This window comes from Cnephaeus nilssonii, assembly GCF_951640355.1.
Source record: "Cnephaeus nilssonii genome assembly, chromosome: 14".
NCBI classification, from domain to species: domain Eukaryota; kingdom Metazoa; phylum Chordata; class Mammalia; order Chiroptera; family Vespertilionidae; genus Cnephaeus; species Cnephaeus nilssonii.
This window is the reverse complement of record NC_137085.1, coordinates 74,616,405-74,639,958: the sequence shown is the minus strand read 5'-3', so window position 1 is coordinate 74,639,958 and position 23,554 is coordinate 74,616,405. Positions and strand designations below refer to the sequence as shown.

The 23,554-nt window shown below is 40.9% G+C and overlaps 2 protein-coding genes across 8 annotated transcripts; both read right to left on the bottom strand.

Annotated features, from left to right (window-relative positions):
• Positions 1 to 5,509: 5,509 nt before the first annotated feature.
• ZNF510 (zinc finger protein 510) lies at positions 5,510 to 23,039 on the bottom strand. Of its 7 annotated transcripts, none has more exons than XM_079791338.1 (7): positions 22,999 to 23,039; positions 20,769 to 21,031; positions 20,424 to 20,643; positions 19,589 to 19,647; positions 14,777 to 14,924; positions 14,402 to 14,497; positions 9,646 to 12,435 (listed from the first exon to the last, which is right to left on the bottom strand). In XM_079791338.1, exons 3-7 carry the CDS (start codon positions 20,488 to 20,490, stop codon positions 10,733 to 10,735), a joined length of 2,073 nt encoding a protein of 690 aa, XP_079647464.1. In that variant the 5' UTR covers positions 20,491 to 20,643; positions 20,769 to 21,031; positions 22,999 to 23,039; the 3' UTR covers positions 9,646 to 10,732. The 7 variants fall into 7 exon arrangements, with proteins under 7 accessions (XP_079647469.1, XP_079647464.1, XP_079647463.1 ...); XM_079791337.1 differs by lacking the exon at positions 22,999 to 23,039 and adding an exon at positions 22,699 to 22,982 and having other exon boundaries at positions 20,769 to 21,511; XM_079791339.1 differs by lacking the exon at positions 22,999 to 23,039 and adding an exon at positions 22,699 to 22,731.
• Positions 8,626 to 9,378, bottom strand: LOC307111442 (diamine acetyltransferase 1-like). The gene has a single exon (XM_079791344.1). It carries the CDS (start codon positions 9,361 to 9,363, stop codon positions 8,842 to 8,844), a length of 522 nt encoding a protein of 173 aa, XP_079647470.1. The 5' UTR covers positions 9,364 to 9,378; the 3' UTR covers positions 8,626 to 8,841.
• Positions 23,040 to 23,554: the final 515 nt, after the last annotated feature.

Genomic DNA, 23,554 nt, shown 5'->3' with positions numbered 1-23,554 from the left:
TGAGTGGCCAGATTATTATGCGTTCAGAGATCATAATAATCTGGCCTCTCTCTCTCTCTCTCTCTCTCTCTCTCTCTCTATATATATATATATATATATATATATATATATATATATATCTCACAATTTTTTATCCATTTACCCATCAATGGACACTTAGGTTGTTTCCATACCTTGTCTATTGTAAATAATGCTGCAGTGGCCCTACCTGGTTTGGCTCAGTGGATAGAACGTCAGCGTTCTATCAGTGGACTGAAGGGTCTCAGGTTCCATTCGGGTCAAAGGCACATGCCCTGGTTGTGGGCTCGATCCCCCGTAGAGGATGTGCAAGAGGCAGCTGATCAATGATTCTCTCTCATCATTGATGTTTCTCTCTCCCTCCCCCTTCCTCTCTGAAATAAATAAAATATATCTATAATAATAAAAGTGCAATATGCTAATTAGACCAAACGTCCTTCCAGATGACCTTCCGGATGGACAAAGCCGGGGCTGTAAGGGAAGCCCGGGTCCCGGGTGCCTGCCAGTGGCTGGAGGGAAGCCCAGGTCCCGGATGTCAGAGGGAAGCCGGTGCCAGCAGCTGGGGGAAGGAAGGCCTACTCTTGCACGAAATTCGTGCATCGGCCTCTAGTTTTAAAATAATAATGCTGCAGTGATCATAAGGGTGCAGATATCTTTTCCAATTAGTGTTTTTATATTCATTGGATAAATGCCCTGATGTGGAATTGTTGGATCATATGGTAGTTCTATTTTTAATTTTTTGAGGAACCTGCTTGGTGTTTTGTTTGTTTTCTAATATGTTTTTATTGATTTTTAGAGAGAGAGAGGAAGGGAGAAGGATAGAGAGATAGAAACATCGATGAGAGAGGAACATCATCAATTGACTGCCTCTGCTTGCCCCCTATTGGGATCGAGCCCACAACCTGGGCATGTGACCTGACTGGGAATCAAACCGGTGATCTCTTGATTTCTGGTTCAACCACTGAGCCACACCAGCCGGGCTGCAAAGTGTTTTTTATAGTGGCTGCATCAATTCACATTCCCATCAACAGTGCATAAGATTTCCCTTTTATCCACATTCTTGTCAACAATTTTTTTATAATAGCCATTTAACAGGTGTGAGGTGATATCTCCTTGTGCTTTTGATTTGCATTTTCCTGGTGATTATGATGTTGAGCATTTTTTCATGTTGGTCATCTATGTATTACCTTTGAAAGATGTTTATTCAGGTTGTTTTTGCCCATTTTAAAATTATTTTGTACCTGTTGTCTCTTTTAACAGAACTAATAAACAAACTCAGTAAAGTTATAGGCCAAAAAAGCCCATTTTATACTTTGATTTTGAGTTGTTAACATCCTAAATATATATATTTAGGATGTTAACCCCTTAACAATACATGATGTGCAAATATTTTCTCCCATTCAGTAGGTTGCCTTTTCATTTTGTTGATGGTTTCCTTTTCTGTGCAGAAGTTTCTTAGACTGATATAGTCCCACTTGTTTATTTTTGCTTTTGTTGCTTTTGCTTTTGGTATCAGATTTAAAAAAAAAAAAACAAACACATCGTCAAGACATATGTCAAGGAGCTGCCTATATTTTCTTCTAGGAATGTTATGATTTCGGGTGTTATGTTTAAGTCTTTAATCCATTTTGTTAAAGACAGTGGTTGAATTTCATATTTTTTTGCATGTAGTTGTCTAGTTTTCCCAGCACATTTATTGAAGAGACCATTCTTTCCTCATTGTATAGTCTTGGCTCCTTTGTTATAAATTAATTAGCCATGTATGCATGGGTTTATTTTTGGGAATCTCCCTTTTTTATTGTTCTATATGTTTATTTTTATTCCTATACCACACTTTTAAAATATAGTTTGTAATATAGTTTGAAGTCAGGAAGCATAAACCTGTCAATCTGGCGTTACATGGTCCTCACTAGTGAAGTATTTGGTCTGGTAGCCCCTGCTGTCCCCTAAAGAAGGTGACCAACCATGCCACAACCCATTTGCTTTTGGTTGGTATGACCTACTTGTTCGGTTCCTTTCTGCCTATGAAAGTATTTTATTTTGTACAGCACCTCAGAATGCCTATTTGCTAGATGGGATGCTGCTTGATTCATGAATAACTGAATAAAGCCAATAAGATCTTTAAAATTTACTCAGTTGACTTTGTTTTTAACAATTCTAAAATTTTTTATTTTGATGGAGTCTTTAGGGTTTTCTATATATTATGCCATATCATCTGAAAATAGTGAGTTTTACTTCTTCCCAATTTTGGATGCCTTTTATTTCTTTTTCTTGCTTAACTGCTTTGGCTAGGACATCTAATACTATGTTGAATAAAAATTCAACAGATTATGTCCTATGACTATAATGAAATCAAACTAGAAATAAATAACAAAAAGGTAACAGAAAAATATAACATTTGGAAATGAATCAACACACTTATCAATATTACATGGGACAAAAAGAAAGTTAAAAAGGGGAATGAAAAAGTAATTTGAATTGAATGTGTGTGGTGAGAATGGGCATCCTAGTCATTTTTCCTGATCTTAGAGGAAAAGCTTTTAGCTTTTTACCTTTGGGTATAATGTTAACTGTTGGCTTGTCATATTTGGCCTTTATTATGCATTTTTAAAAAATTTATTTTTTAAAACTATAGTTGACATTCAATATTACCTTGTATTAGGTTCAGGTGTACAGCATAGTGGTTAAACATTTATATAATTTATCCCTCAGATAAATATAGTACCCATCTGGCATCATACTTGGTTATTACAATATTATTGACTATATTCCCTATGTTGTGCTTTGAATCCCTGTGACTGTTTTGTAACAACCAATTTGTACTTCTTAATATCTTCACCTTTTCCACCCACCCACCTGGTAACCTCCCTTCTATCTGGCAACCATCAGTTTGTTCTCTAGGAGCTGTTTCTGTTTTATTTTATTCTTTAGATTCCACATATAATTTAAATCATATGGTATTTGGCCTTTATTATGTTGAAGTGTGTTCCCTGGGTATCATGTTTGTTGGAAATTTTGATCATAAATGGATGTTGAATTTTGTCAAATGCTTTTACTGTACCTATTGAGATGATTATGTGATACCTTTCATTTTGTTAATGTGATGTATCTTATGGTTTGCTTTTAAAATTGTTGAACCATCCTTGCATTCATGGAATAAATCCCATTTGATCATGTATGATCCTTTTAAAGTATTGTTGAACTTGGTTTACTAATATTTGCTGAGCATTTTTGCATCTATGTTTACCAAGGATATTGGCCTGTAATTTTCTTTTTTTGTGGTGTCCTTGTCTGGTTTTAACATCGGGGGAATGCTGGCCTCATAAAATGGGTTGGGAAGAGTTTCTTTCGCTTCTTTCTTTTTGGAAGAGTTTTGAGAAGTGTTGGTATTAATTTTTCTTTGAATGTTTGGTAGAATTTACTAGTGAAGCTGTCTGGTTCTGAACTTTATTTCTGATTTAATTTCCTTACTAGTAATTGTTTGCAGATTTTCTATTTTATCATAATTCAGTCATGGTAAGTTGTATGTCTTTAGGAATTCATACATTTCTTCTAGGTTATCCAATTTATTGGAATATAATATTTCATAGTGTCTCTCATGAGCCTTTGTATTTCTGTGATAGCAATTGTAACATTTTTATATGATCATTTTTATTCCTGAATTTGGTAACTTGTATCTTCTCTCTTTTGTTGTTGTCATAGTAAATTTTTATCAGTTTTATTTTCAAATGATCAACTTTAGGTTTAATGGGTTTTCTCTTTTTATGTTTTCAGCATCATTGAATCTTGCTTTTATGTTATTCTTTGCTTCTCTTGCTTTGTTTATTTTACTCTTTTTTGTTTGTTTGTTTCTTGAGATGAGCTCTTAGACTTGCTGACCTTTCTTCTTTACTAAATGTAAGCATTTAGTGATATAAATTTCCTATCAGCAGCACTGCTTTAACGCCAAGGCACAAATCTACACAAGCTCCCTCACCACACACATTCAATTCAAATTACTTTTTCATTCCCCTTTTTAACTTTCTTTTTGTCCCATGTAATATTGATAAGTGTGTTGATTCATTTCCAAATGTTATATTTTTCTGTTACCTTTTTGTTATTTATTTCTAGTTTGATTTCATTATAGTCATAGGACATAATCTGTATATTTTTAAAAATTTACAATTTGTTTTATGATATAATATATGGCCTATCTTAGTGAATGTTTCATTTGTTCTTGAAATGTGTATTCTGTTGCTGCTGGGTGTTCTATAATGGAAATTATATTCATTTGGTTTAGGTACTGTTCAATCCTTTTATATCCTTGCTGATTTCCTATTTAGTGGCATTGCCAATTGCTGAAAGAGGGATATTGAATTTGACAACCATAATAGATTTGTCTCTTTTTCCTTTTAGTTCTGTTTGTTTTCACATGTAGTGATACCTTGTTTTGTACACAGAGGCTTGTTGTATTTTTGGGGGATAGAACTTTTTATCATGTAATGTCACTTTCTACCTTAGAAATAGCCTTTGCTGTGAAGTCTGCCTTTAGTGTCTGGCTTCTTTCACTTTTGCATGTTTTGAGGTTTGTCTGTTTTGTAGTATGTATCAGTACTTCTTTTCTTTTTACAACTGAATAATATTTTATTTTACAAACATACCACATTTTCTTTATCCATTCATCTGTTGATGGACAGTTTGGATTGTTTATATCTTTTGGATGTTGTGAACAGTGCTGCTATGACATTCATGTACAAGTTTTTTACTTCTTTTTCAAATCTTTTGGGTATATGTATAGCAGAATTGCCACAACGTCAGGCCACGTAGTTTATTTTATTAATTATGTATTATGAGTCAGTCAGCAGATAGTTAAGCTAATTATATTTTTCTGTCAGTTGTGCAGTCTGATCCACAGAACACCAGAAGATCACTAACATAGCCATGTGGCCAGGCGGTCTAATGGTATTTGGAAACTGCCCAGTCTCCAACAAGAAAACAAACGTGTTTCTCCCTCATTATAGTGTGAAGCTTCCCTAGCAGGACAGAATATATTATTTCTGCTGGGCTTCCGGGGAGACCTATGAGAGAAATTATGTACCTGGCAAGGAAAGACAAGCAAGGGGGCAGGTCAGAACAGGTGTTATGCCCCTCCTTTGGGGGTCAGAAATCTCTCCCAGGAGATAGATTCTTGAACCTGAAAAAATAAAAAACTTCTTGGAGTTGCCAGCATGACAATTTGGAAGTAAAAATGAATGTAACCACTGGTACAGTGGATTAAATCTATGGTCCTGAAACCAATTCTTTTGTCTCCCCACTTGGTTGACATTGAAAATCTGATTTACCATTACTGCTGTTTTACAATATTGCTTGACTTGGTGCTTACAAAGAAAGCTTGAACTCTTAAAATGGTAATTAAAAAAATGGATAGATACGTAGATAAAATTTTGAATTGGGCATACCTGTTTATTGAAAATAACTGTCTGACAAAGATCTGAAGGACAGTAGTGTACACATCTGAATATTAAGAGCAAGTTAAGTATCTTTTAACAATTTTAGAAAATTGTCCAAAACAGAAGTTTTTGAGGGGGATCTTACAGCAATAATTTCCTTTAACTACAATAAATGATGAATAATCTAAAAAGAGAATTTGCAGCATCAAAAGGAAAATAAGAGTTCAGATATCATGTTGATAATTCTATATTCAAGAAATATTTCTGAGTGCCCAGCATATACAGGGATCGTTTCATACACTTGGGATACATTGTGAACAAAACATAAAAATTCCTGCCTTCACAGAGACTTTTCATTATTAGCTTGAAGTCCTTTTGCAGGCAGGCAGGCAGGCAGTCTCTAGATGAGGCATCCACCTGTTGGAATAGAAGTCCGTGATCTGGAAAGGAGACCAGGCAGGCAGGGAGAAGAGAGCAGTCACGACTAGAGCGCAGCCCAGGGCCGCCAGCTGAGACGTTGCCACCGGCCTCCACTGAATGACTCAGGCCCCTGGGGTGAATTGGTTCCATCCTGGTGGGTAGATGATCCTGTACGTGATAGCAAATCCAGTCATAACCCTCAACACTTCTATATAAAAGGGGGAGTTAGGGAGATGATTTTAAGTATCTTAAGAATCCAAGAAAATATTTTAAGAAAGGAGGCTTTCTTTATATTACCAACTATCATAAAAACAGAGTAAACAATAATCTCTTGATTTTCTGGGAATATAGCACTAACTGGACATTATCTTCTCTTATTGCAGAGGCATATTCTTGGCAAGGCTGCTGGTAGCTCTAGAGTAACAATGTAACAGGTCTGTGATGTTCCATTTCCAACATCTTGGGAGGTATTCTCCTTCTGTAAACTTGATTCAAGCACTCTCCAGTGAAACCTTCCGTATCCAGCCAGAAAGATGGGGTAGTTTGGCTCATAAAAGGTAGCCCTGTTCACAAAAGGAGGATCTGTTACTAATCTATATATATAAAAGGCTAAGTGTCCGTCTGTCCAACCAGTAGCTATGATGTGCACTGACCACCAGGGGGCAGACACTCGACACAGGAGCTGCCATGATGCACACTGGCCATTTAAAAATAAACGGCACTACAGACTTGGCGCCAACAAACCAAGTGGGACACAGGCCCCACCATCACCCTGAAGCGACACCCCACCAAATCGCAGCCAACGCTGCCAAGACCCCCTGGTGCAAAATGCGACCCACAGCCCAGCCCAGCCTGGAAACGGTCACTGTGGGCACCAGGTAATGATGTCACATAGCAACGCCCGGCTTCCTCTTCCTAGTGACTAGCCTCCTTGGAGTTTCTTCAGCCCAGGAACCCAACTTGCTTTATAGCCAGGTGGAAACATTTTCTTTTTAATCAAATGTTTGTGAAGCATTTTCCCATGCCTCATCTCATTTGATCCTCACAGAAGTCCTGGAGTAGGTAGAAAGGAGACTCGGTAGAATCCTATTTTCTTTTCATTAGCAAGATGTGAATAGCAATATTAAAATATTTCTTCTAATTAATTTCCTCTCAATGTGCATGAATCTGTGCACCAGAACACTAATATAACAGAATGTAGGAAATGGGTCATGAGCAATATCTTTACAAAATGACAAGTTAGCATATGAAGACATTAAAAATCAGTAGGAAAGGGGTGAATTAATCAAATGGCATATTGAACATTGCCTATTAATCTGGAAGAAAGTAAAGTATAGATTCTAATATCAAATCACATCAAGTGAGGCACTCGATAAACAGAGACCTTTACTTTGTATCTAGTGCATGATGGTGGATCAGTATGACAGTTGATCCAGGGAGCAATGCTGGCAATCAGGGTAGTGAAGTCTTCATCAACAACTCGATTCCATTCAGTTTTGTCAGAGAATAGTCTCTTAACACGGGCATCTAGTTAAACAACCCAGGTGTGATGCTCAGCAGCTGGGACTTTCCCCACAGTTCACAGAACCAGGGGGCTGCTTTTGTCCTTCTGTGGTGTTACATCTGACATGTCAGATAGGCACAGTAGGAGCCCAAGAGTAAATAAAAACACACTGAGTTTGATCAAAGGGAATGCTGGCTAGAGATGAGAACACATCAGGTTTTGGGTCTGCATAGCGACAGGTTGAATAGTCACAGGCTCTGAGTGATTTCAACTAGTCACACCATCAGGGAAACAAGGGCTGCTTAGCGTAACCTCTGTGGATTTAGGGCCCTGCTGAGCCAGCAGCTTTGCTCCAGGCAGCAGCGTGGGGATAAACTTCTTCCCTAAGGGATAGCTACTATGTCACGTACGGCTGATACTGCTGGGACTAGGAGAGCTATGTTCTGAACACACCACGAAGTCCTTTCCATCTTGGTAGTAAGTCTAAGATGATACACTCCAAAATCAAGTCAGAGGTCTGAGAGGCAGACGTTCAGTGTAAGAGAGCTCAAGACTAAGTTAATAGGTACCTAAAAGAAGGGTATACTTGGTAGCTTTGCTAGGGCATCAAGTCAGACCACCCTGTCCTCTCACCCCCAAGGGGCCTCCTTTTGCTGGAAGTTTGAATCAACAAAATCAGTCAGAGAGTTGAAGCCCACTAAGGGCTGTGGGACCTTAAAGGTATCTTACTTCCTGACTGGGAGAATTCTCTCTGTACCTTATGGGAAGGGGGAGTACAACATATAACATTAATTTTTTTAAAAACTTTTAAAAAATTATTGATTTCAGAGAGAGGAGGTCCTTCAAATATAAATTATATATATATAATTTATATATATATATAAATTATAAAGCCTCCTTTCTTAAAATTGATCAGCTGCCTCCTGAATGCTCCCTACTGGGGATTGAGCCCACAATCCAAGCATGTGCCCCAAACAGGAACCAAACTGGCAACCTCTCAGTGCATGGGACGATGCTCAACCACCTGAGCCACACTGGCCAGGGCAACATTAATTTCAACTATACTTCCAGACACAGAAGTAACCACAGTACATTGCACTGGTACAAATGTCCCATTTATTTTATTTTTTTAAAATCAAAGTGTAATTTATTAAAAAAGAATCAAAACAGAAACTCTAAGTACCAGTGTGTACATTGTACACATTTAAATGACTCACAAGAATGAAGTTTTTGCATATACATTAAGATTACACCACCATGTTATGTTATCAAAAGATGTTCAAGGATAAATCTGACTCCAAACTGCATTGCCGTCTTAAAGTGACCACATTTCAAACATGCAACACCACTGGTAATAAAGCTTTGGAATGGGTGCTCATTCTCTTATTTCACTACAAACATGATAGAAAGAAGATAAGTTGAGAATTTCCTCTAAAATACAATGGGAGGTGTAGTATACACCAGCACTCCTCACTCCTCTGCTGCCATTTTTAGCAAGTACTCCTTGTCGATCTTGAAGAGTCTCCATCCCTCCTCGCTGGACAGATCAGAGGCACCTCTTTTTTTGTAGAAGTTGATAGATGGTTTATTCCATTCTGCCACCAGGAAGTGCATGCTACTGCAGCGACATTTCATCGCAACCTGGCGTAGATTCTTCAGAATTTCTGATCCTATCCCAAAGCCTCTAAAATCACTCATTACGAAGAAGTCCTCAAGATACAAGAGTTTTCCAATCCATGGGTCATAGGTAAAATAGTACATGGCGAAACCGACAATGCTGTGTCCTTCTGGAGTGATGTGCTCCTTGGATACTTCTGCCACCAGGCAGTGGTAGAAGCGATGCTCTCCGAAACCATCCTCCAGCAGATCTTTTTCAGTTATTATTACTTGTTCTTCCATATAGTCATATTTAGCCAGTTCCTTGATCAGGCGCAGGATGTCACTGCAGTCAGCGGCGGTGGCAGGGAGGATCACGAAGTTAGCCATTTTCATCTTTTGCTTTTCTTCCCTTTGCGGACTAGGCCTCTGTACTTGAACAACAGGAGAAAGTGGTTCTTCATTCGTTTCCCGGGAGCGGCCTCTTCTCAGTCAGGCTGGCACCATGACCTGGGAAGCCTCGGTGAGCAACTGAAAGACGTGACCAGAGCTGGTGGGGAACTGCCCAAATGGCCCATTTATTGAGAAGGTTACATTCACTTTCCTTCCCTACTGTGAACCCTGCCCTAAGGACAATAACTAAATCTAGGTACACGCCCCCCCCCCCCCCCCCCGCTACCTCCATGGGAACTGGTAAGATGTTGACTTGGGTATCTGTATCCCATAGGACCATAAACACTTTCCTTCCCCTCCCTCGAAGTTCCCCAGAATAACTGGGTGTATGCCAAAGGCCTCGAGTCCCCACTGGAGACAGGAAAACCTCTTCCCCTTAAAGCAGCTGAGGTTGGGGTAGAGCAAGGTGCCAGGAGGTGTGGAGGGAGAGTGGTTTCATGCCATTAAACAAGCCATGTTTACTTTAGTTATATGATAGCTGCTTACCATTCATCCAATTTTTAAATCTTCCAACTTTTTTGATTTATCCAAAGCCCAGTATCGGGTGGTATGATCTTACCTCATTATATTGAAAGGATGCCTTTTGTATGAATTCTCTGATGATCTTTGAAGGACCCCTTTGCATATCAACTCTCTAATAAGCTCTGTCCCCACTGGCTGATGTAAGCTTGGCTTATGCAGTAGTATTCTGCCTCTCCAGCATTGAAATGGTTAAATTATGTGTAGAAACAGACCCATACATATAAGCGCTCAACAGAACACAAGTTCAAGTCTTGCTCACAAAATGTTCAAAAGGGAAGATGTGGAAGAAAATTTGATTCCACATAATTCAGGCACCCTGGCTTTCATCTTGTGCTGTGCCATTCGAATTCATGGCACACCAGGCTGGCCTGGAAGTCATCTCCACGTTACCCTTATAGCAGCCTGGTCACTTATTGGGGAAGTCTTTTGTCAGAACTGGATGTGGCATACAACATGAGCATCCACATTCCACTAGCCAGTCACAAAGACCCTTTTAGATGAAAGGGAGACTGGGAAATTTAGATTAGCTATGTGCCTAGAGGAAACAATGAAATTCTTACTAGTGAACAAATTACCAGACTGTGTTATTGTGAGAGTTCTAATAAGGCATGACTTCATTCAAAAGGGCTTTCTCCATAGTAGCTTGTGTGAATTCTCTGATATACTCTCAGGGTTACTTGTTGGACAAAATTCTTCCTATGTTCATATTTATATGGTTTTTATCCTATGTTAATTTTCTAATGTCAAATGACTTGGTCTTTAGCCAGAAGGATTTTCCTTAGTTGTTATATCAATAGGATTTTCTCCCTCCCTGAATTCTCTGGCCTACATTTAGGGTTGACTTCTTATACAATTTTTCATATTCATTACATTTATAAGACTTCTCCCCACTGTGAGTTCTCTGATGTATTCTGAGGTTTGATTTCTGGCCAAAAGTTTTCCCACATTTATTACATTGAAAGGGTTTCTCCCCTGTGTGAATTCTATGATGATCACTAAGGATTGCCTTCCGGACAAATTTTTTCCCACATTCATTACATTTAAATGGTTTCTCCCCAGTGTTAATTCTCTGATGAACTCTGAGGGTTGATGTCCGGGCAAAAGTTTTCCCACATTCATTACAATTAAATGGTTTCTCTCCTGTGTGTGTTTTCTGATGTTGAATGAGATGGTCTTTTCGCCAGAAGGATTTTTCACATTCATTACATTGATAAGTCTTCTCAGCACCATGAGTTCTCTGATGTATTCTGAGGTTTGATTTCTGGCCAAAAGTTTTACCACATTGATTACATCGAAATGATTTCTCCCCTGTGTGAATTCTATGATGGTCTCTGAGGGTTGACTTTTGAACAAAAGTTTTCCCACACTCACTACATTCATAGGGTTTCTCTCCTGTATGAATTCTTTGATGTCCTCTGAGGGTTGATTTTTGGACAAAAGTTTTCCCACATTCATTACACTTATAGGGTTTCTCTGCTGTGTGAATTCTCTGATGTGTACTGAGATGAGACTTCTGGGAGAAAGTTTTTCCACATTCATTACATTCAAATGGTTTCTCTCCTGTGTGGGTTCTCTGATGTTGAATGAGATGTCCTTTTTGACAGAAGGATTTCCCACATTCATTACATTTATAGGATTTTATGTTAGAGTGAGTTCTTTGACGTACTTTGTGGGCTGACGTCTGGTAGGATTTTCTATTTTCATGATATTCAAAGGATTTATCCCCAGTTTGTGTTTTGTCATTACATATCAATGCATTCTTTTCGGTGGCAGTTCTCTGAGACTGAGTGAGATGTGACTTCCTGTTGAAATTATTCTCACTGGCATTATATACATAGTGTTTCACAGCCATGTTAACTTTATGGTGTTCCATGACAGCTGACTTCTCACAAAAGGATTTCCCACACTGCTTAAGATTAGAGTATTTCTCTTCTGTTACAGTGTTTTTTTGATCAAAGACTTTTATCTTATAACAGTTTTTCCTACATCCATCATCTTTACAGGACTTTTCTCCTGTGTGAATACTCTTATGTGTAACAAAGGCAGCCTCATCATAGAATTTTTCAGTTGCATTATATGCAGAACCTTTCTCCAAAATTTGACACTTTTGATGCTCAGGAAGATTTTCCTTATAAATGAGGGCTTTCCTGTTTTTATTACATTCAAAAAACTTATCTCCAGCATGAGTTCTCTCAAAGTTAATTTTGAAAGACAAATTTTCACAGACACTACAGCAACCTGTTTTTGTTGTTGAATAGGTTCTATTAATGACAGATTGAGAAATATTTTGCAAATTCACTCCCCATGAGTCATATTTACAGGACATTTTTGTTGAAGAAACAGGAGCTATGTGCAGATTAAATGGTTTCCCCCAAATTTCCTCTTCTTTTCTAGTCAAAGGCTTATTATTGATCAGTGTTATTTGCTGCAAGTGTTTGTCTTTTATTTTTTTGTTTCTCTTGATCAGGTCATCATCTCTGTAATGTTCTAATACTGGGAAAAAAATGGAAAATATCTTATGAATCTTACTTTTTTTTTTGCAAGTGGGGCTTATAGACATATACCTTATGTTGCATTTCAGTTTTTGGTTTCTCAAGATTAAATAATGTGCATGCATACACATATGTATATAGATATATGTATATTCACTCTCTTTTAAAAAATATTCACATAGTGAAAATGAGAGGGGAAACTGGCAATAAATACATATCTATATTTGAATTTTAGATAGATTGGATTTTGCTACCCGGATGGAAAAGGAAAAGATAATAGAAATTGGACTTTTATTGGAGTCCAATAAAAGTTATTTTAGGCAGCAGGAAGACCATATTATGGGATGGATACAACAAGGACTATAAACTTAAGAAATAAGAAAAATAAGAACTTAATGAGCATTAATGGGCTAGGCCCAAAAAGAGAAGGATTTAGCTCACCTTATAGCAGTGAGTCTATATAGTAATACAAACAAGAATAAAACCAATGAAAGGAAAATCCATTCTTGCAACCAAATTTGATTCTCCTTTGATTTATTCTATCTATCAAAATTGAACAATAAGTGACCCTGATAACTACCTCATCCTAAATTTCCACATTTTAATTTTATATGAGTGGTGCAGTTTTAAATGGGGTATTATGGAAAGTCTTACTGCAAAGACGACACTTTAGAAAGGTCTAAATTCTTTATGTATTCTGGATGCCCATCATTTCTGGGTTATATAACCTGTAAATATCATCTTCTTTTGACTCATCTCTTAACACTCCATTAAACAGGAAACATAATTTATATTTGCATCTAACTTATATGTACAATATAACAGTATACAATGAACACTCATGGAAATTAGAAATCATGTCAAAAAATAGAACACAAATTGCTCTGCAAAAATCCCTATTTGACCCTCCTGGTTACAGTTTCTTCATGCTTATGTCTCCTAATGTTTATGTAATAATTTCCTTTGTAGTTTTAGTCCAATATATGACTTCTTAAAAATGTAACTGATTTTACCTTTTTCTAACATATAATCATATGTACATATTTGATTTTGAATAGGAACTTTGAAATATATATATATTTTTGTTTCTTTTACTTAATATATTTATAATCAGTGTATAAGATTTTATGTAGCTTTATAATTCTCCCTAAGGAATACAATTATTTTTTTATTCTGCTGATGAGCCTAATTTTTGGCAAAAATAAACAAAATTGCCATAAATATTCTTTTATTCATTCTAGAGTAGCGGTCGTCAACCGGTGGTCCGCGGATCACTGGTGGTCCGTGAGGTCCGAAAGGTTGGCGACCGCTATTCTAGAGAATACAATCAGGTCTTTCTGTAGGGAATACAATTAGGAAAGGGACTGCTTGGTGACAAGGTATGTAAAACTTCAACTTGATTTGATAACATCCTCCTAATTCCACAGTAGTTTTATCAGTTCACATTTTCACTCAGTGGGTGAAGGTCTTTAATATTTCACATCCTCAGCAGGACCTGGCATTGCCAGATTTGTTGATCTCACTGCATATCATACATCTCTCTTATCTCACCTCATATATTTTTTGCACTCTGTGAAAACTAATAAGGTTAAACATTTTATGATTTAATTGGCCATTGCAAAGTTCCTATTTAAAGTCTCTAGCCTATTTTTCAACTGGATTGCTACCTTTTCCTATATTGACCTGCAAAAGTTCTTACATTTTTAGGATGCGCATCCTTCTTAGGTTACTTGTACTGTACGACTATTCTGCTACTCTGTGGCTTGTCTTTTCATCCTTTTAATGGTCTTTTATGAACAAAGTTCTCAATTTTAATTTAGTAAAGTGTGTTAATCATTTCCTTCTGATTGGTGCTTTTTGTGCCTTTTAAGAAAAGTCTTGAAATACATAGGTGTTCACTGCTAAGCTGACCTTCTAGAGTCTAACTAGTGCCATTGAATTCTGTCTGCTGGTGCTCAGTAACTCACCTTGGTGGCTCTGGTTTGAGAATTCTTCCTCTAAGAACCAAGGCTCTTCTCCTTGCTCCAACTTGAAGATGACCTCTGGTTTGAAAATGCAGTTCCCTAGAAGTAGAAACAATGGAGTACTTAGGGCAGAGGATAAGCGTTTTCGTCTCCAAAAGTGGAAAAAGATGCAGCTTCAGGAAGAGCCTGAAGATCCTCATTTGAATTTATCATCGGGAGTTGACAGCACATTCCTCAACAGGGCTTAGTTACTTTATACTCCTGAATTAAAACTCTAAATAACATTAAAACCTGAGTGAAGTATCCATGTGTACTACTGCATAAAAAGGAAATGCCTTCTAGACAGAGTTACAAAAGTAAGTTATGCTGTATCCTCACCCACTGAGACTAGGTTGTTGTAGTTCTCCAGCGTCACATCTCTGTAAAGGGTCCTTTGAATAGGACCCATGTGCTGCCACTCTTCCTGGGTGAACTCCACAGTCACGTCCCTGAATGACACTGATGCCTGCATACACTTCTTTTCAATCTGAAGGATTCAGAATTAGGTGACATAGAAAAATACATATGAAAACAATTCTTATGTTTACTGTAAAACACAAATGAAAATAAATATGCCTGTTTGGGGTCTAATTTTATACTTTGGAGTTAATTAGTAAAAGTATTTATAACTTATTGTATATATTTTTGAGTTGTATACATGTACAATCAATAAGCACATTAGTAAAGATTTTGTTGCTTGAATTTTTTTTTTAGCAAAAAAATAGCAAGTTCCTACAATTTTTATCCCATACCCTCAATAGACAACCCTAGGTATACATACTTAGGCTAGGGTCAGCAAATTATGACCTGTGGCCAATTTCAGTTTGCCACTTTTTCAATTAAGTTTTATTGGGACATAGTCACACACACACCGTTATTTTGTATTGTCTATAGTTGCTCTTGTGCTGAGCTAGCACAGCCTAGTAGTTCCATAAGAGACCTTGTAACTATTAAAGGAAAATATGTACTCTCTGGTCCATTACAGAATAAATTTGCCAACTTCTGGACTAACCAATCCAATTAAAGGAAAGATTGACAATATAAAAACAACAAATCAAACAGAATTTATAGAGCCCAGTGGGTGTGGCTCAGTGGTTGAGTGTCAACCCATGCACCAGGAGGTTACCAGTTTGATTCCCCGTCAGGGCACATGCCAGGGTTGCGGGCTCCGTCCCCACCCAGCAGGGAGCAGGTAAGGCAGCCCATCAGTGTTGAAGTTTCTCTCTCTCCCTCTCCTTTCCTTTCTCTCTAAAGAAATCAATAAAAACATATTTTAAAAAAACAACACCATTTGTAGAGAGTGATATATTTAGATTGAAAGTAAGAGGATGGAAAAAGATACACATGTAATCACCAACATAAAGAAAATTGATTTGGTTATATTAACATGAATAGCAGTAGATTTGAAGGTAAGAACACATGATAAAAACATAATGAATAACAACGTAAAGATAAAATGGTCCTTTTAACAGGAAATATAACAAATTGGTATGCACTTGAAAAGATAGCTTCCAAATATAGTCTATCCTTATTATTCAGAGATTCTGTATTTGCAAATTCACTTACTAAAGTTTACTTGTAACCTCAAAATCAATACTCATGAATTTGTGGTCATTTGTGGACATTCACAAAATGGTGAAAAATTTGAGTGCCCAATACAAGTTTTCCAGGTGACCAAGCTTAAATCATCAAGCATCTGCTAAAGGATAAAATATCTTCATGATCTTGGAATAGGGAAAGACCTTTCAACCATGACACACAGAGGACTACCATTACAGAAGACACTGACACTGACCTTTGAGGACTTCCTGATTTCACAACTTAACTATAAAGCAACAGAATCAAGACAATCTACTGCTGGGTATATCCGCAAGAATTAAAGGCCAGGTCTGGAAGAGATATTTGTATACCTTTATCCATAGCAGTGTTAGTCACAATAGTCAAAAGGTGGAAGCGCCCTGGCCGGTGTTGCTCAGTCAGAGCATTGACCCAAGCACCAAAGGATTGTGGTTCGATTCCCGGTCAAGGGCACTCACCTGGTTGTAGGTTTGTTCCCCGGTCCTTTTGGGGGCACATGTGGGAGGCAACCAATGTGTCTCTCACATTGATGTTTCTCTCTCTCTCTCCCCACTCTCTCCCTCCCTCCCTTTCTTCCTTCCTTCCTCCCTCCCTCCCTCCCTCCCTCCCTCCCTCCCTTCCTTCCTTCCACTCTCTCTCAAAAAAATCAATGGAAAAAATATGTCCTCGGATGAGGATTAACAACAACAACAAAAAAAAGGTAGAAGCGCCCTAGTTGTCCATCACCGGATGAATGGATAAATAAAATGGGGTAAATACACACAATACCATATTACTTAGCCTTAATACGGAAGTATATTCTGATATATGCTACAACATGGATGAACTTTGAGAACTCATGCTAATGAAATAAGCCAGTCACAAAAAGACAAACACCATATGATTCCATTTCTATGAGTAGTGGAATTCATAGATAGAAAGTAGAATGGTGTTTGCCAGGGGCTGAAGGGAGGAAGGAATGGGGAATTGCTATTTAATGGATTAGACCTTTAGTTTTGCAAGCTGAAAACAGTTCTGGAGATTGGATGCACGACAATATGAATGTGCCTAACACTACTGAAATATACACTTAAAAATGGCTAAGATGGAACATTTTATGTTACCTGCATTTTACCACAATTAAAAATAAGATGGAAAGAAAAAAAAAGGGAAAGAGCTAGGTGCCCTAGCTTCACGAGCTGCCATAACCAAACACCAGACTAGTGGTTTAACCAACAGAGGGTTATTTCCTCCCAGTTCTAGAGGCTGGGAGTGCGTGGTCAGGCATCAGCATGGTGTATTCCGGTCAGGCTTTATCCTGGCTTACAGATGGCCACCTGCTCATGGTGTCCGTGCATGGCCTCTGCTCAGTGCCTGATGCCCCCATTTAACTTTCATTACCCCCTGAAAACTCTATCTCCAAATATAGTAGCATTAGGGGTTAGGGCTCCAGCATATGAATTGCGGGGTGGGGTGGGGGGCAGAACGGGACACAGCTCAGTCCGCAGCACCAGGTGAACACAATGAGAATATGGTTCTAAGTGTCAATCCAGAGAAGACAATGAGAACATACTAAGAGGCGGAGCCAGGAACAAGCTAAATGAGGTCTGGTTTTGCTTTAAAATAAAGTTACAATCAGAATTTTTTAATGTTACATTTCCCACTAGATTGTGAACATTATTAAGAAAAATGTGTTGTTTAAGCGTAACTATAGCACATGCCAATTCGCTGGAACCTCTGGGCTGTCAGGAAGTAAACGTCAATCAAGCTAGAGCAGCAGTGAAGGGAAAGGGAGAAACGGGAAGGGGCGATGCCTCCAAAGCCTGACGTGGTCATCTGGAGAGACTGGGAATTTTACTGCGACGGGTGCGGAGCCGCTGCGGCGATCCACACGCGGGAGGGACGTTACCTCAGGAGCACTTAGGTGAACACCCGTGTGAAATGTGCTTGAGGAGGTGAGGGAAGACGTGGGCAGTAGTAGAGAAGCTATTCCAACAGTTTAGTGGAGAGACCATAAGGTAGGGGAATAAAGTAGAGAAAAGCATTTAAAGACATTAGGGGGAACCATATAAAATTGCTATTATTTTTGACTGACTCAAATAGAAAAAGGAGCAAAACATGATTACCGACCAGCATTGACAGGAGTTGAGAAAGAGGAAGAGTGAGAGCGAGAGCAAGGAGACCCACGGATGGATGCGTGCCACTTTTGTGGCTTGGGTGTCTGGCTGAATAGGGTTTATCAAGGAACAGGGAAAGATGAGGAAAAGTCGTTTGGGAGGGACTGCCAATGTTGGCTTTTACTTTGAATCAGTTGAGCTGCAGACACCTACAGAGAGATGCTGAGTCAGCTATGTCCACTGTGGTAGCCACTAGCCACATGTGACCATTTAAAACTTAAAAATTCAGTTCCTCAGTCAAATAAGCCACATCTCAAGTGTTCAACAGGCACAGGTGGCTCGTGCCACCACTCTGGACAGGCCTGATATAGCCCTTTCCATCATCACCAACGTGCTGTTGGTCAGAGGGGGCTGCCGGGCCACATTTGGGAGAATGAGCAAATACGCCGTTGTTAAAGCCAGAGCGGGGATGGGACGAGTCAAGACTAGTTAGAAGGCGAGCGAGAAAGAATGGGAACGTGGATGACACATGTGCAAGGAAGGGCAAGAGAAGGACGATGGCTCCCTGAAATGAGTGCGAGGCAGGACAGCCGCAGAGGAGGGGGCAGACGCTACCACAAGACAAGAGTTCTTCCAGAGGGTGGAGTGGGGGCGGCCAGGAGCTGCACACCCGTCTAGTGAGGTGAGGACGAGGCAGGACCCACTCGGTTTGATGGTGATTAGGTCACTGGTGGGTGCAGGTCATGGGTGTGGGAGGAGAGACATCAAGGCCCCATGCAAAGGTGTGAATGGAAAGTGTGGCAACATCTACCAGAGAAGAGAACTTTAGACTATCTGCTGAACAACTCGCTGATGACAGGTACTGGGGAGAAATGTTTATGGAGAAATATTTTAAGGATGTGATGTACAGATCATTCATGCTGACCTCCAGCTAGTCTAAGAATGATTTCTGAATTCAACCGGATGTCGGGAAAATATCTAACTTCTGTTTCAGTTACCTGGACCACGGTAAGCCCTGCATGGGCAACATGTCCTCTGCTTCCACTGAGGAGGGCGAGGAAGCAACCTCCTGCAGTTATGGCAGGGATGCTATTAGAAAGATGTGCACGACCACCTCCGTGAGGACCAACAAAGGCATCGCTTCCTGACTTGGAGGGTTTTAGGTTCCACCAGGAATGTTTGGCTTACGCTTGTTATCGACACACATCTTTAAACTAATCTTGTCTGCCCGACCCTGACATGCCTACCGGAAAAGTCAGGAAGAAATCTGCAGCTGCAATTTGGAAAACCTGTGACATTCTGTGACGTGAGGACATGCATCTATCTACACGACAACTCTGCTGTGCTCTCCATCTGCTTTCTCTGTCTTCCTTGAGTGATGCCAGTACATTTTCTAGTTCTATTTGCCCACATCCATATACGGTTCTTTAACCACCGATAAAATCCACTGTAAAAAGGGAGTTAATCAGTAACTCACCTGAGGTGTGTTCATTCTCTGCTGCTCTCGGGAGAGTGTAGAGAGCTCTGAAGGATGAACTGGGGGTAAGGAAAGAGGAATGGAGTCAGGAGAGGTCTGGAGAGCTTCTGTATCCACTTGCCTAAAACTCTCATCACTCCAGGGGGGAAGGCCTCCCTGTGGGAAAGGTTTCACTGGCCCTTGAGCAGGGGCAGGACGCACCGCGCAGACAGCAGTCCCTGAAATGCGCACCTCTGATAGGATCGCATGGATGTAACCTTAAGTTATGTTACTATTGATTTTAAAAAAGTATGTTCCCTCTGACTAATGTAATTAATAATATTATTAAATATAACGGTAATACTAATCCTGTTTTGATTTTTTGTTATTTGTTAATATTGTTATTATTTACACCTTGAGTTAGAAAATCAATAGACAACGGAAAAGAATAATAAGATACATACTGATTTAAAAATGTAAAATCTTTTTGTTCTAATTTGTTGAAATTTCTCAAAAAGCCTTTATTTTCTTAGCTAAGTTTCCCTTTCTATTCTCCTCTTGATGCCTAAATTCTTGAGTCAAATTTACTTCTTCCTCTTGAATCTGCTTTGCTTTTGAATTTTTAAAAAATATATTCAATTTATTGGGGTGACATTAGTTAATAAAATTATATAGGTTTTAGGTATAGAATTCTGTAATACATCCTTTGTATACTGTATTGAATGTTCACTATTCAAAGTCAAGTCTCCTCCCATCACCATTTATCCCTCCTCTACCCTCTCCTACCTCCCCCTAGCTCCCGAAAGTCTTATTAAAAATAAAAAAGACTTTTGATAGGACACCTCTAGTGACTTACCTGTGACAGAATGAATAGCACAGTGCTTTGCTCCTAGCTCTGTCCTGGGTGACCAGGGGACATACATCTTAGGTTCGACACTTTTAAGATTTCAAGAGTTGGAAACAGAAATCCCTTCCTACACTATCATTTTGTGATCGTTTCTGTTCAGGATAAAGGACGCTTCAGCATATCTCTGGGTGCCACGTGTGATGAACATGACATGAGAGATGCTCGGGATCTGGAGAGAAGGAAGAAGGAAGAGGGTGGAGGGCTCCTTCAGAAGAAGACCCATTTCCTTGGCCCTGGCTGTGGCTCTTCCTGTGCAGCCTGCAGTCACCCCGCCCCTCAACCCCAGCTTCCCACCTTCCGCCGGCTGGTCCAGTTTCCGCCGTCACCTTGGCTTCCGGGTGTGGGGACATCACCAAGTCTGGCTGCCTCTGGACAGGGTGACTAAGAACTGCCTCTGGTGGAGCAAATCCGGACCCGCTCCTTTCCGAGTTCCCCAGCAGCTGTCTGAAGCTCTGGTGAGGCCCAACCGGGGCTCTTCCAGGCGGGACTCCTGCCCCTATGGCTCCCTCCTCCTCGCCACGCAGAGCCGCTTTGTTCCGGAGAGCAGAGACCCAGGCCTAGGAAGCAAATCCATCTCCGTTGAAACTTTCATCTAGAGCAGTGTTTCTCCATTTCAGCTGCTGATGCGTGGGGCCGGATGGTCTTTATCACAGGCGCTGCGTGCAGTGGAGGCTGCCAGCAGCAATCCTGGCCCCTACCCACCCGGTCGCAGTGGCACTTCTCCTCCCAGCTGTGACACCCAAAACCACCTCTAGACATTTCAGACGTCCTCTGGGGAGCACATCACCCTCGAGACATGGTCGCGTTAAGCCAGGTTCTCTTGGAATTCACTAGGACTGTTCTATCCATTACTGTAGCCACTAGCCACATCCTACTCCTGAGCACCTGAAACGTGGCTAGTGCCGCAAGGTGAATTAATAACATTCTGCACGTTAAGATAAAGGCAATACAGTCAGTCCTCGCTGCGCATCATCGATAGGTTCTTGGAAACGGCAGCTTTACGTGAAATGGTGTGTAACAATCCATTTGAACATAGGCTAATTGAGATAAGCAAGAGTTAAGTTCCTATGGCATATTTCTGGTCATAAAAACATCACCAAACTTCTAAATAAAGGCCCCAAATACCTCCAGTACTACGGAAACACCGATATAAGTGTGAGCTATATATGTTTTTAAGGCAGATTAATGAAAACAAGTAAGATGATTTTTCTAATAACCTGTTTATTCAGGTTCAGGGTGTCCAGCGCATCCCAGCAGCTCGGTGCAAGGCAGGACCCCGCTCTGACAGGACCCCCTTCCGTCGCAGGGCGGCTCACACCACACGCACCCCCTCAGGCTGGGAGAGTGCAGACGGGTCAGTTAAGCTAACCTGCACATCTTTGGGGCGAGGGAGGAAATGGAAGTCCCTGGCGAAAACCCACGCACGCGGGGCAGAATGTGCGAACCGCTCCACACAGTGGCGCAGCTGCAATCGACTCATTCCCCTCCTTCACCAACGCTGTTACAGAGCGCTGTGAGTGAGATGCCGCTATTCAAGGACCTGCTGTATATTCTTCAAATTATTTTCACGTTTCTTTTTAGTTTTTAATGTGGCGACTAGAGCATTTACCATTCTATCTGAGGCCCACCTTATCTTTCTATGGACGGCGAGCACTGCACTGGACGATCAGATTGAAGGCAGACACAGCCTGGGGGTGCCGGGAGCCCCCAGAGGCTTTGGAGACATGCCAGAACCCCAGGACACATACACTTGCCACCGAGGGAGGTTCGGCTGGCAGTGGCTTGTCAATCCCGGTCCTGGGGATCCGGCACACGACGCTCTGCTCCTGCTGGCGGCGGGCAGGGCGAGGGGCAGGCGCCTGCGGGGAAGCAGACCTGTACTTGCAGCCCGGCTCCTGCCCTGTGGCCTGGGGCTGCGCACTGTGCTCCTGGTGGCCATTTCCTTATTTTTACTGATGTGGCCATAACTATAAACAGGGTGGTTGTGGGAATTAAATGAAATACTAAGTGAAAAGAACAACAGTGTCTTCCAAACCTGCGGGGAGCCAACGTGTAATGTTGGCGTATGAACTAGTACTTGTTAGTGCTCACTAACTAGCACGCGTTAAACACATGCTTGCCGAGTTATGACTTCTCTCTCTCTCTGAACAACGTCACAACGCAGTTTTTACTATTTCCCCCCCCAAATGACAAACCTCCCCCAAGCCCAAGTATCCGCACTGACCCGCTCCTCGGGCTCCTGGCTCGGCCTCTCTCTGCACACCCGCTGGGCGTCAGGTTCAGGTCAGCGCCTCCCTCCAGGTTCGCGGTCAGCGCTACCCGGCGCCTCCCTCCCTCCGCCCTGGCCGGGATTTCCCAGGCCCGCGCGGTGGCTCCCCAACTCCGCCCGCACCCAGCATCTTCCGACCGGACTCAGCCCCACCTGCGCCCCGAGACCTCGGGGCTGGGCCGCCCACCCGCCTTCCCAGGTCTACGTCCAGGCCCGGCCCTCGGAGAGGCGGTGGCAGCCCCCCAAAGCTCTCACCTGCCTGCAAACCCTCAGCGCCAGCGAGCGGGAGCGCGCGGGACAGGACAGTGGGCGGGGTGGCTGCACATGCGCAGAGGAAAGCACAGGCCGTAAGTTCCCACAATGCTGCGCGAGTGTGTGTGTGTGTGTGTGTGTGTGTGTGTGTGTGTGTAGTAATAAGATGCTATTAACCTATTAACATTCTCACAGATTGTGTGTGTGTGTGTGTGCTGGAGAGAGAGAGAGAGAGAGGGAGAGAGAGAGAGAGAATAAGATGCTATTAACCTATTAACATTCTCACAGATATTGTGTGTGTGTGTGTGTGTGTGTGTGTGTGTGTGTGTGTGTGTGTGTGTTGGAGAGAGAGAGAGGGAGAGAGAGAGAGAATAAGATGCTATTAACAGTCTACTGATAACTGGAGAGCAGATTCTACCACAGACTCAGAGGTTATGGGTTAAACTTTCACTTACTGGCAAACACAGTGTGCGGTCCTCAGTTGGGTCCTAATTGGAGAAAACAAAACCTTTGGGAACAATGTGGAAATTTGTATAGGACTGGTGTTAAGGGAAGTAAT

Bases quoted from the DNA above. Each gene is read 5' to 3' on its own strand.
- LOC307111442 (XM_079791344.1), bottom strand. From the start codon at position 9,363: ATGAAAATGGCTAACTTCGTGATCCTCCCTGCCACCGCCGCTGACTGC.
- ZNF510 (XM_079791338.1), bottom strand. From the start codon at position 20,490: ATGTATGTCCCCTGGTCACCCAGGACAGAGCTAGGAGCAAAGCACTGT. The intron at 14,925-19,588 runs GTGAGTTACTGA...TGAATCCTTCAG, and splicing joins AGAGAATGAACACACCTCAG to ATTGAAAAGAAGTGTATGCA. The intron at 12,436-14,401 runs GTGAGTTACTGA...TTTTTTTCCCAG, and splicing joins CTCAAACCAGAGCCACCAAG to TATTAGAACATTACAGAGAT.